The 13,286-nt window shown below is 39.5% G+C and overlaps 2 protein-coding genes across 2 annotated transcripts; one reads left to right on the forward strand and one right to left on the reverse strand.

The window, feature by feature from the left end:
• Nucleotides 1-212: 212 nt before the first annotated feature.
• On the forward strand, nucleotides 213-7,475 carry zdhhc15b (zinc finger DHHC-type palmitoyltransferase 15b). Its single transcript, XM_070837318.1, has 11 exons — nucleotides 213-334; nucleotides 754-780; nucleotides 879-973; nucleotides 1,076-1,196; nucleotides 1,539-1,608; nucleotides 1,896-1,928; nucleotides 2,006-2,126; nucleotides 2,323-2,455; nucleotides 2,623-2,749; nucleotides 3,726-3,844; nucleotides 5,397-7,475. Exons 1-11 carry the CDS (start codon nucleotides 217-219, stop codon nucleotides 5,438-5,440), a joined length of 1,008 nt encoding a protein of 335 aa, XP_070693419.1. The 5' UTR covers nucleotides 213-216; the 3' UTR covers nucleotides 5,441-7,475.
• Nucleotides 7,476-7,502: 27 nt separating this feature from the next.
• Nucleotides 7,503-13,276, reverse strand: uprt (uracil phosphoribosyltransferase (FUR1) homolog (S. cerevisiae)). The gene is made up of 7 exons (XM_070837317.1): nucleotides 12,721-13,276; nucleotides 11,679-11,721; nucleotides 11,526-11,595; nucleotides 11,237-11,299; nucleotides 10,003-10,164; nucleotides 9,230-9,328; nucleotides 7,503-7,896 (listed from the first exon to the last, which is right to left on the reverse strand). Exons 1-7 carry the CDS (start codon nucleotides 12,975-12,977, stop codon nucleotides 7,790-7,792), a joined length of 801 nt encoding a protein of 266 aa, XP_070693418.1. The 5' UTR covers nucleotides 12,978-13,276; the 3' UTR covers nucleotides 7,503-7,789.
• Nucleotides 13,277-13,286: the final 10 nt, after the last annotated feature.

Genomic DNA, 13,286 nt, shown 5'->3' on the forward strand with positions numbered 1-13,286 from the left:
TACAATTAAACCTTGTAATTTTTACTTGACATACTAAAGTAAATACGTTATATTTTTAGTAATATTATTATAAAACCAAATGAATGATTTCAGATAATCATCGACTTGAACTCTGGTGTGGCTCAGGGAGTGCGGTGAATCGCTCGCCGATGTCTCCGATGGATAAATCCCAGGAATGGTAGTCGAGCGCAGATCCGAGCAGAGGCTTGATGGAGTATGGCTCTCTCCAGAGGTTTGAGATGCTGTCAAAGGGTTTTCTCCTGGATACCTGTGCTTATAATTACCTCCGTGGCGTTGTGGTCATACTACGCTTACGTCTTTGAGCTATGTCTGTGTAAGTAAGAGAAACTGTGTTCGTCTGTTGTAATTCGGACCATTTAACTGTAGACATCGCAGATTGCCGCACAGCAGTGTTGACAATAATCACGTTACAGACAAGAGCAGGAGCTAGCAAACTAGGCGGAAGTGGTTTAGGGTGTGTGCTTTTATTTAGATAATGTGACATTTCCCTTTTTGAAAAAAGTGTCACGTAATTTAGTTTCTCATTGCCACTAAGAGACAAGCGTTAACTCTGTATTCATATGAAGGCTGGCTGCTGTTCTTAGCCACAACCTGTCAATCAGGCTAGTGGCGTTAGCCGGTCTGCGCTGTTTCTCATTTGAATAACCGACCTAGTGTCTGTAGAAACAGTTAGACTCACTGTCACTGCTCTCTGCCTTGTGTTTTTATTCTGCCGTATTCTTGTCTTTACAGTTACGCTCACCAACACATTGGAAAAAGGTGAGATACCCACTGGTGTCTGCGCTACAATCAGTGTTATACAATACATTAAGTTTATTCTATGGTGGTTTGGTTAATGCCTTGTTTTGTGCTTGCAGTGGCCTATCTACTGGTGTTTCATGTTTGCTTTGTGATGTTCTCCTGGACCTACTGGAAGTCCATATTTACCCCTCCTGCATCACCATGCAAAAAGGTACCCTGGACTCTATTATATGCTATTGATTAACAGCATCATGTGATACTTCTGTGATCAAGAAACAATCTGTTGATCATGATGAATGTTTTGTTGCTCTAGTTTCAGCTGTCCTACTCAGACAAGCAAAGATACGAGATGGAGGAGAGGCCAGATGCCCAGAAACAAATCCTTGTTGAGATCGCAAAGAAACTGCCCATTTTTTCTCGAGCTCAGTCTGGAGGTAAGTTGTGCTGTCAATAAATTTACATTTTTCCCCTCCAATGTCATGATTTCAGATGGTATTATTTATTCATTTGCCATATCTCAAAGCCACAGGGCTAACAGGTCAGGTACATCAGCCACAGCCGGTCATCTCACACGTAATCTGTGTGCGTTGAAAGCAAGTAGGCTGAGGCAATTAGCTGTATGTGTTGTCATGAGCATCCCCATCCAGAGTAATCAGCCAATGTATCTCTTTCATTAGTGCTGATTGCTAAGACTAAGTTCTAGGCTGCAGGAAGTAAGCGAAGGGTAAGCTCAGCTCAAATGTCGCTCATTCAACTGGCCATCCTCTTGTCTCTAGCTATCAGGTTCTGCGACCGCTGCCAGGTACTGAAGCCTGACCGCTGTCACCACTGCTCAGTTTGTGAAACGTAAGTCACTCTTTCCTCCGCAATCCATTTATCTAGAGAGATTGCCCCAGGCAAGGAGATATTTGTTGGCCAGGGACTGTTGTGATAATTAGATGGTGTTGCTTTGTTGGCACACAATCTCAGAAAGAATATCCTAATGATCAATCAGAGCAGAGGTTTACCAGAAGGAATCAGCAGACTGATGTAGCGGTCATGTAATGGTTGTATTAAAAGTTAGAACTTCACAGGTGTATTTATTGCTTTAGCAAAAATATTAAATTAAAACAACCTTTGTTTTTCTTTTAAAGATGTGTCTTGAAGATGGACCATCACTGTCCCTGGTGAGTTGTAACTGGTAACATGTATTTCCCTGTTTAGAGGAATTTTGTTCTGACACAAGAATTTCTTTTTCTTCCAGGGTGAACAACTGTGTTGGCTTTTCCAACTACAAGTTTTTCCTGCTTTTCCTCTCCTACTCCATGCTGTATTGCGTATTCATTGCAGCAACAGTCTTTCAGTATTTCCTCAAATTCTGGGTGGTGAGTGTCATTAATCTGAAATGTACACTCATGCTCAACATGTGATAATGAAGTAATGTCACAAGTTTAACCAGCATGTACTCTGCACTATTGTAAGTGCACAACAACAGAGAACTAAACCATCTGTCATGAGTGGTGCCTTCTTAAAGCCCACCATTTTTCTCAAGTTTCTAGTTCTCCTGTTTCTCTCTCCCAGGGGGACTTGCCAAATGGGCCCGCAAAGTTCCACGTCCTCTTCCTCATGTTTGTGGCGCTCATGTTCTTCGTCAGTCTCATGTTCCTCTTTGGCTATCACTGTTGGTTGGTGGCCAAGAACAGATCCACTTTAGGTAAAGGTTTACATATTTATCAGAAAATCCCTTTGTTCTGTTCAATAAGCCTCTTTCCCACTGCCTAAATAACTCGTGAATTATTTGCGGGGAGGAAATGTTGTGTTATGAATGTGGGTCCTTTGTAAAAGCTCTGACCCACAGTTGTTTTTTTTTTCCTTCTCTAGAGGCCTTCTCGGCTCCTGTTTTCGTCAGTGGACTGGACAGAAATGGCTTCAATGTTGGGATACGCAAAAACCTGCAGCAGGTATTTGGAGAAGATCGGAGACTGTGGTTCATCCCTGTCTTCACAAGGTAAGGAAGATACATAATTAGCTGATTCTCCTCCTCTTGCTCATTTTTCAGTGATGCTGCTCATTTTACTCTTTTAATAAACTCGTGCTCTTACATTTTAAACTAAGCTCTATACAAGAAAAATGCTTTGCAATTGACAGAGAATTACAATACCAAAACAGATCAATCAACTTTTTTTTATTTAAAGTGCAGAATCCTCATGCAGCATGATCCCAATACACTTTAAAGCTAAAAAGAATACTTGGGGTAAAACGTACTGTATGTAATTAAAATAGCTACAACAAAACAGCCACATTATAAACATCAGTGTTAAAGGGATGTTTGAAAAGTTTTAGGATGGGCTGTAATAAAGTGAAAAAAGTAGGACATGCTTCTTTAACATGTGATGGAAATGCTCTCAAACCAAATTATCTTTTTAGAAACTTAGGTAATGACCAGATAAGTTAGGTGGTAGAAGTCTGTGCAAGGCTTTATAAGTTAAAAGAAGAAATTTAAAATCCGCTCTAGATAGAACTGGGAACCAGTGAAGAATAGATGTTACATGATGTGTTGTCGCAGCAGTTTGATAATGGCAGTTTTAAAAGCTGGGGTCACAGAGCCCATGGAAAGAGACTTATTGACATTATGAAGAATAGGACAATCTAAAATAGGAAACAGTTCCTTTAAAACTATTAGACTGTATAGAGCCTAATGTGCAGGTTGTAGGTTTAGAAGCAGTTACCAGGCTGGTGTAGGTCCCAGGGGAAATTAGTACGATGCAACTTAATTAAAATAATCGGTTATGTCGATATGGATAGTTGATAGGATGGACCATGAGAAGTAGACTGTCTGCAGAATACAGAGTTGTTTTACATGTAGCAGCGTTGGAGCTAATGACCAAAATGTAGAATGAGGGACTGGATCAGTGGATGGGACCAGGTAATGGTCCTGGTTCGTTAACTAGCTTCCATCTTCTTTTCTGCAATGGACATGTCAGCCAAGGGAATGGCCACTTCTTCCCCTTGAAGAATCGGAGTTCTGAGTCTCAAAACCCCTTATTAGCTAATGAGGACATGTGGGAGGAGTCAGATGACGGCTCTGAGGAGGGAGGCTTGGGTGAGTCACTTTAATTTAGTTATATGCATATTAATGCTTCCACAGGTTCTCTGTAGATACATACTGCAATACAAACTGCTTTTCAGTTAGTTCAATTAGTGACTTTCAGTATTCAGTCTAAATAGATTTCTTATTTAAGTGAAAAATGTAGAAGGTATTTGCATTGTCAGCCAGGACAGGTGTCACCTTCTTAATAAGACTGAGATGTGTGTCTAACCTCAGCAAATGTGTTGACTTTAGATTTCCACTACAATAAATATAACACCTAATCCATAAAAAATATGGATTTCAAACTTTTAATAAAATACTATGGGACAACCAGAAAAACTGATTTCTCTCAGTGCTTTTAGACATTGAAGTTTTTCCCAAGTACCACAATGTGAATATGATTTGAAGCCTTTTTTTTTTGTTGAATGTGGTTGGTTGGGTCTTCGAAAGAGTTTGGAATGTATAATACATCAGGCTTTTTTTGACCACTGGGCACTGCCATTTAATTAAAACTATATATTAGTTACTGAGGAATTTCAAACAATCATGTAACGTGTAAAACTTGTGAGACTCTTGAGCTGCTGCCTAATGTCCCACTATAATCACCATTAATGACATAACTAATTCTGCTAATAAGGTTAAGCTACAACAAATAATGCATTATAAAACTAAGAGTTCAGTGCACTTGTCTACACATAGAACGTATTATTATTATTATCACTGCTAATCCTGAAGCACTAATAGATAACAATGTAATTTTAGTTTTTCCTGCTGTCCAAACCCACTGATGTATCTGCCTCACATCAGACATAAAAATGACTGTCTATAGCTATTTTTCCACATATGACCTTATCAAATAGTTCAATGCTGTTCATTATTTTCACCTCTTATATAACTTTGCACCTTTACTTGTTGCAAAGCTGGCATCTCTTTAACAGAGAAATGCAAATGCAGCGATCTCTTTACTCTCCTCTCAAGCTTGACATGCATGTTTCTTTCCAAATAAAAAGGCTTCCAGGTCCACTGGCATTCAGTTAAACAGAAGAATCAAAAGCCTCAGTAGCATATCAAAATGTAATGACGTCACCTTGGTTTATTTCTACTTACTTGATTTCTCCAGCTCTGAAATAGATGTTCCCTGAAAATACCTCACCAAATGCAGTTGATCTGGATCCGTTAGCACCTCAAAATTTCCTTGACCCAGTTTTCCACAGTTGCAGTTCTGAACTCACCTAAAAACCAACAGTATCTTATGTAGAACGTCACCTTCCAGCAGCCACCATGAGCAGACAGGAGGACACACTGGACATGCTCAGAGACGTGACTGAAACAGTGACACAAACAAATGTGCAAGTGTTTGTGTTGCAACTTTGTGTTTTCATTTTCAACAATCTGGAGGCACCATTCGCTTGCAGTGTTTGGATTCTAACCACAATAGTTTGCTACCACCTGGTGGTCATACATAACACAATGTTAACTACTGTGTGAGCTTAATCAGTAACAACAAACACTTTGAAGAATAATACATGCTGAAATATTTTTCTTTTTTTGTTTCCCATTCCAGTTGAGGACCAGGACCCCTCTGTTACCATAGAGATGGAGGAATAGTAATTTAATTTAAGGACAATTCACACTGGTACAAAGGACGTAGATTAATGTTGCTCACACTGTGTACCAAGAGGCAAATGCATTCCAGATTGTGTGGACGTTCAGACATCTGAAAAAAAAAAAAACATCTGAAGGGGGCCAAACGTGTGGATTAAAACCTGCATTTGGATTGTCATTGCCACATTTACATGGGTGTTCTATGTAATGATGTATAGAGGAACTCAATGGACAACCAGTAGCATCACCTCTGCTCTCTAGGACAACAGTATCAGTTTGATTTGGAAAAAAAAAAAAATCTTACCTCACATACAATACAAAAAGACAGCTGGGGTCGTATATTTCACTCTGGTTGTTCATCTCAAGGCACTGGCCTCTGTGGGATTATGAATTACTAATTAATTGGGAAGCATCTGTCTGGCACTGTATTATTTCTTTTATGCCTCTGTTTCAGTGTTGGGCTGTGAGTTTACAGTGTTGCACCTTTTAGAGACAGGTCTGTGCGGGGCAGTAACTAACCTGACCTCACACCCTTAAAGGTGTCCTGTGGTTATCCGGTTGTCTCTACCAGTTTTGGTTTTGCAGCATATTAACATAAGATTTTCTTTTTTTCAATGAACATAAACATATTAGAATACCTAACTTAACCTTTGCCTTATTAATATATTTATTCTTTATGTTTTGGGAGTTAATTTCTCCTAAGAATGTATCCTGCTTGTGAGTGAGACAGTGCCAACATTTTGGGCACCTATTTATGAAAGAACCTCTCATATTTTGCTTTAATAGAGAATTTCAGCATTAATATTGAGTTTAAATGCCATTACTAATATCTAATCAGACCGTTGATAGTTAAAATTAGCTTGCATTTGTAGCTTAGCTCCACAATTACTGCTCATTATGTTTGAAAATTAATGCATCTCAACCAGAGTATTATAGGAAACATACCATCATGTTTATAATTTTTTCAATGGAGTCATATCCTGAATATATTGTATATCATGACTTAAATGACGCTGGCTTTATTGCAGATTTAAAAATACTAGAAATACTGTGATTGACATGTTTTTTTAAAAGCATTATAACTATCTTGTTTTCTACTATATCAGCCATTCATAACACAAAAACACTTAAGTGGGGCGTAAAGTGAGACGAAAATGAAGTGAAATTAGCTTTCATCATAGGCACATAATCAAACATAAGAGAGGACGTAGGCTCTTCTATGTCTGTTTTCACCTTTGATCTTTTTAAACATGCAGATAACTGTACATATGTATAACGACTGATCCTCATCCACTGGCTGGTAGAGGTCAGCGGTTGTCTGCAATACGATGCTCTAAATTTTTTCTACTTGTGTTTATGTATTTTGAAATTTTTTAATACCAATGAAACAGATGCTCCTCAAAGAGCCTGTTTGGTTTGTGGACTTGTGTATTTAGCCAGTGTACTTAGTTGAAAACTATTTCTGTAATTGAGTACACCCACTTATTCCGTATGAGTCAGAAGTTGGGCCTTTATCAAACCTCGATGCTGTTTGATCTCGACACTTTAACTTGCTTCATCAGATCTGTTTTTTCTACTATGTTGGGTAAGCCAAATCCAATGCTGCTCATGTCTGAGAAATACATAAACATTTTAAGTCATTCATTGGTTAAAACTGTGTGTCGTTTTTATCTGAGGTATGATTCTGTTTTGGAAGCATGCTAAAACATTAGGAAAGATGTGGATGTTGAGTGTTTCATGTAGTTTTGTGTCTATTTATTGTTATAATGTTCAGCTTTTTTTTCCTGCGTATTGAGTTTACTGACTCATATCTGCTGCAGGCGGTGTCTGTATATTTTGCTCCATCAAATGACAAACTATTGAAGCAATGTGCTTTTATCAAATAGTGGGATATTTATAACATGAGAAGATGACAAATTAAGCCCAGTTTGCAGAGAGCAGTTCAATATTGCTGGAGCACACATACAGTATGATCCCTTTTGAATTGTCTTTGGAGTACGTGATTGTGGTGCTTCCCTTTTTTAACACCTCTGAACCACAAAAAGTACTGACTTTGCTGTTCTGTCTGTTAACAAATATAAACTCTTTATTTTCCATCAGTTGTTGTAACATGCAAAATAAAATGATCCAAGTTAAACTCTTTACATGGGTCACTGTTGTCCTCCTTTAGCACGAGTGTACACAGCAAAAACACATGATAATAAATACAATCGATCAGATGAATCATTTTCTATCAGTTTAGGAGATAAAGTAGCAGTATTTGGCACAACAAGGAGAACATGAGATACATTTAAATAAGACAAAATATACTCCAAGCAATTTGAAGGTCATGTTCCTCAGGTTGTCCTCGGTTTAGTCAGTGCCAAAGTACCTCTGTCCAAAATGTGTCGGCGCCACAGGATGAACCTCTGTGGTCAAGATGGTGATATCTGGAAACTCCTGGATTATAGATTTAGCTCCTAGGAAGAAAGTAAAACATATTAATTACGTTTTGGATGAAATGTTTAAAGGGTATCCTGCATTACTGCTGTTAAGAATTGGTGGTTGAAAGTGACTCAAAAGCAGCTTGAGAAGTGGGAAAATCATTAATTTGTCCCCAGAAGATGAATTCTTTTGGCTTTGGTGATCCGCTGACTTTTCATTAAATACTTAACCTTTTTAATATGCCCACAAACGTTCTTGACAGGCTGCCTCAAAAACTAGAGAGCATATCCCTGTCAGCCTCAGATGTACTGTACTGTACTCAGGACTTCTCCTCCTGTTCTCAGGCACTGTGCCCGATTTCAGGCTTAGAGGACTCTTACATTTACATAATACTTAATTCAATATATTGTACACATTTCCTCTTGGGCAACTTTTCAGGCTCACAAATATTTCTTGCTTTAATCCCTGTGTACTATGTCTGAGCGCAACTACTGTTGAGGCTGACACTTTAAATAGAGAAAGGACAGTTAAGCCTAGGTCTACTTGATGAAGTTGGGGGTCCAGTTCAATACATTTCTAAAACACTGCAAATGGACGCCATGAAGATCCAAACATGCCGAAAACCAGCTGATCCGTCAACACACACACACACACACGTTTCTCCTGTAACTAAAATTTAGACAAAAATACAGAGTTTTCCTGTTCAAAGCCTTTTGGCAGATGCAAAAATACAGTAAACCTGGACATCTACAAAACCTGTTTCAAAGACAGCTTTGCAGTTAGAGTGTAAACATGATGGACTAAACATTCGCATTTATCCAAGTATTAATGAAAATAATCATAATGGATGGTGTGTCAATTTTTTGGGCATGTTCATGTACTATCACTATCCGGTCAGCATGCCAGCACTCTAGTGGCAACTGGAGACATACATTTTGTTATTGTTTGTTTTCAGGCTGGTGTGTCATAAAAGTCTGTGCTGTTATTAAAATCATCAGGTTTCATCCTCTTTGGAGCATTAAAGGGCAACATTTTAACGGTAAAATGTCCTTCAGATTTCAGTACTTCTTGTTAAAATTTTGGTTCATTGATGGCACTATAAGAAAGGTCCACGTTACCCCATATATGACATTCAAATCCTCACAAGGGGGATTTCTGGCCCAATTAAAAAACAATATCTGCCTTGTTCACTCATTTAAACCAGTGTTGGTTGAACAGGCAGATGATCAGCAGCGCTGCCCAACAGCACTGTGGTTGCCAGCGGTATATTGTTTGAAGACAATGATACAGCAGGAACCGGCGTGGAGTGGAGACAAAAGTAAATTGGTGATGAGCTGCAGTCGCAGTGAGCTGGCTGTGGCTGTGTACCGTGCGGCGTGGAGAAGAGGCTGAGGAGGATAATATGTCGGGGCTGGACTCCGTGCTCTATCAGCACCCTCACCGCCTCAATCACAGTGTTCCCTGTACCTGCAGACACAGAAAATTTGCCTCATATTAAAATGTCTCCAATGTGTCACTTTATTTACAGAAACATAAACTGTTATAAGAAATCATTTTTACAGTGCATTAATCATGTTGCATGTGCAATAATGCAGCATTTTTCTAATTATCAAAAGTGTTATAATGTGGCAGTTTGTGTATAAATGATGCATTACAGTATGTGAACGTCTGTAAAAGGTACTGAGCTGTGTGATTCCTGACCATGTTAGCATGCATCAGTGTAACCATATGTTCCATCAGTCTGATATAATAAACATACTTCAACCTGGCTTGGTTGCCACCATGTTTTTTCAAAGACTGAGACCAGAAAAATGCTGCCCTGGAAATCAGGGCTATTAAGATACTATTTTTGTTGGCCCTCATTATGCTATTCAGCAGCTTGGTGGCTATCTCCCAGGCAGTGTATAATTTCCCCCATGAGAGCTATAATTATCAGAACAGTGTGAATGGGCTGCTATGATGTGGAAATGCAGACTTGGTGGTGAAGGTCAACTCAAGGGAGATTTCTCAAAATGAATAAATACATGAAACTGTTTTTACATTTGCACAAAAATAGACATGTCTTGACATTTACATGCTACTGAAGGCTGTACGCAGGAGTCATCAGAAAGACAAACTGTGCTCAGCCCTCTGTTACTTACTAAGGATGGGGTACATGAGCAGCACTTTTCTTCGATACACATCTGGGGGGAACTTGGCATAGTAGACCTTGGCTTTCTGCGTCTCCTCGTCACTCTGGATGAGGATCTTGCCAATCCGGATGGAGCGGCAGCAGTCCCGAAGGCCCTGCTCCATGGCCTCACCTGTGGGGAGACACACAGGACACAACTGGGATTGAAATGTTGTCTATTTCATCAAATTTGCTGGTTGGACCCAGTGTGGTAGCATTAGACAAAGCTGATTTCCAAAAGCCTTGCATCTTGCATAGCTTTGTGATGTGCATCATGACTATGCAATGACACACACAGAGGCCCACCTCCGCCAAAAACCTTAATGCTTCTTCTTACCCATCCTATATTAGAAATAGGAATCACCTGAAAGCCTTTAATATTACATTATGACAATACTTGTAGTCTTATTTCAGTTCCCTATTGGTTTGTGACCTGCTGAATATTGTGATAAAATATATTCCAATTTATACCTTTTTTATACCTAAAAATCTGTTTTTTCCGACGAGGTACTGTAGACTTCACTCTATTTATCTTGCCTCTGCAAATGTGATTGACAAGTAGACAGAATGAACAACACTCGTGGAAGTAAAACTTACAGCTGCCACATTGTGTAGTTGTCATTTTCTATCCATAGGGCACACTGGATGCACTGTACAGGCACAGGTATTAAAGGTACAGCAGCCTAGATGTGCTGATCTGAAGCGTTGATGTATTGATAAGCTTCAAGCCAAGGGGGTCATAGCTACACTGTGTGTCAAACAGGCCTACATTTCACATTTGAAGCCAAAGCATCAATGTCTTAAGAGTATAATAGAGGTTTTACAATAACTGCATTAACAGTCTCATTAAATCTGAAGGAAAAAGGGCATGTCAGAGACACTTCTGCTGCCTGCGATGCCTTTAGGGAACATGTTCTGCAAGTACGGAATTGTATCTATCTCCCATGTAATATTAATCTATTGTATTATTTAGCATTGAAATGATCAATCATCTTCACTGAGAGAAAAGACACCTGACTGCTGATAAAAAGTGCATGATCCTGAGAACCCAATAACCTGACCTGATGAATCTATGCAGAACAGGACGTACAGAACAGCACGAGTGCACATTCGGAAAAAATCACGTGTGTATGAAAGACATAACACGTGTCCTTAGAAAGGAAAGATCCTTATTTAGTAGGTGAGAAACCTCAGATTTAACTTACCACTCCTCATTATGCTGACTCCACAGTTGCCTCTTTCAAACTTGACACCTTCATACTTGTACCCTGAGGGGAAAAATGAAGCAGGAACATTCACAAATGTAGCTGCTCTGAACAAGCCCCCTCAGTCAACCACTGGATGGAATCCCTGCACTTATTCTTATATTGATTTTTTTTTAGAATTGTTAGCTTTATCCAGCTTGGTCCCTGCGGGATCTGCTGGTGCTCAGATTCTGTGTCCAAACTTTAGACCGAAATGTTGACTTTGTTATTAGAGAAAGAGGTCCTTCACCTGTTGGCGTGGTCACAGTGCACTCCGAGTACGGGAGCTGATTCAGACCCTCTTCAACAACTAGTCTGATCTGTCGTTGGAGAAAGAAAAAGGTTAAAGCTTGTAGCATATAAACACACAAGTACAGTATGTTGTATTAAGTCATGATCTTACCAGTCGATCAGCGCAAAACACAAAGTCTCCTCTGCTGGTTGTCCTAAAAATATGAATATCAACATTTGAGTAGATAGTTCAGAATGTACTTTTCTGTAGGGATGTACCAAACCCACTTTTTAGTTTCTGTTACGATATATAAATGGTATGTGGTATGTGCACTGATACTATACCAGTGATGTCTTTCAAGTCAGGATCTCTACCCTACTGTGTGGAACTGATTGGGTTGATTCCTCTATGTGCAAAGTAGATGTTCATACATTCATTGTTTTGAATCATATAATTCAGAAGTGCTTATAAAATATTGCAGAGAAATGATTATTCATCATGACTGTGACAAGGAAACAATATTTAACCCCTTAACATCCAGTTTCCTTTAATATCCCCTTTCAGTAGCAGTAGTAGTTGGAAAAGTCAGTCTATTCAAACTGCACCAGTCCATTAAAATGGCAATATACTAGATGTCTCACACACATTTCCACAAAATTCACTCTGACATGTTTGGTTTTGTTGTCAACTTTCAGACTTGTGCTGGAAACTGGAATAAATCTCTGTGGGTTGTACGGATGCTTGGCACAGCATGAGCTTGCACTGACTAGGCTAAATTGAATCAGTCACAAACCCTGCATGATCAATACTAATGCTTCATTAGGTCAGCATTTGTGCCGATACCCATCTGATATCAGACTGGTGCATCGCTCAGACATCTGGATCAATATACAGTATTTTTGATACAGTTATATGAGACAACACTGCACAGGATTTTAGTGATACAGCCTGAATGGTTCATTTTCCTAGAATAAAAGGCCTAAAAACTGAACTTATTTTACTATTCTAGTTGAATGAAATGAAGAATTACTACATGCTTGGTGATCATATATATCTTACCAATATTTTCTATCATGCACTCACAGGTTAGATGTAATATCCTATGCAAAGTGCAGACGTTTTGTTTCGAAATTGAGGTATTGAGTCATAAATATACATATATAATACTTTAATACCACAACCAGCTGATCTGTTGAGGACAGTATGGACTCACTTGTCTCTGATTATGGTCTGTAATTCACGGATCTGGTCATTCAGAGGGAGCAGTTTGAGCTGAGGTCCCAGGTTATCTTGGCTGTCGGGCTGTATGGTGGCATCACTCGGTTCAGAGTCGGAAAGTCCTGCATGCACGCTGCTGCTGCTGCTGCTGCTGCTGCTGCTGCTGCTGCTGCTGTTAGCAAAGCGGACTTGCTTCATTGGGTGCTCCTGGCCACTACTGACATTGTTCAGTTGCTGGTTGTGGCATGGCATCCTGAGTTCGAGATGAAGGGGGGGTCTCTCTTGAAACTGTGCTAAAGCCAAATGGCGTGTCTTGACTGGGCGATCCGCTTCACGTTACTGACTGACAAAGAAGACAACGTGCTCCTCTTTTAGCATCGACTGCAGTTTTAAAGTGAAATTATCCGGTTCGCGCAGCTACCGCATTCAGACTGCCCTTCAGGACCACATTCAGATGCCTTTAGATAACCAACCCCGTCGTGTTAAAATCAAATTAGCAGCTAATATTCCCACAGAAATGCGGAGTGAAGTGAAGCCGCTTTCTTGCTAGCTTTGACACTG

This window comes from Pempheris klunzingeri, chromosome 9 (assembly GCF_042242105.1).
Source record: "Pempheris klunzingeri isolate RE-2024b chromosome 9, fPemKlu1.hap1, whole genome shotgun sequence".
NCBI lineage: Eukaryota > Metazoa > Chordata > Actinopteri > Acropomatiformes > Pempheridae > Pempheris > Pempheris klunzingeri.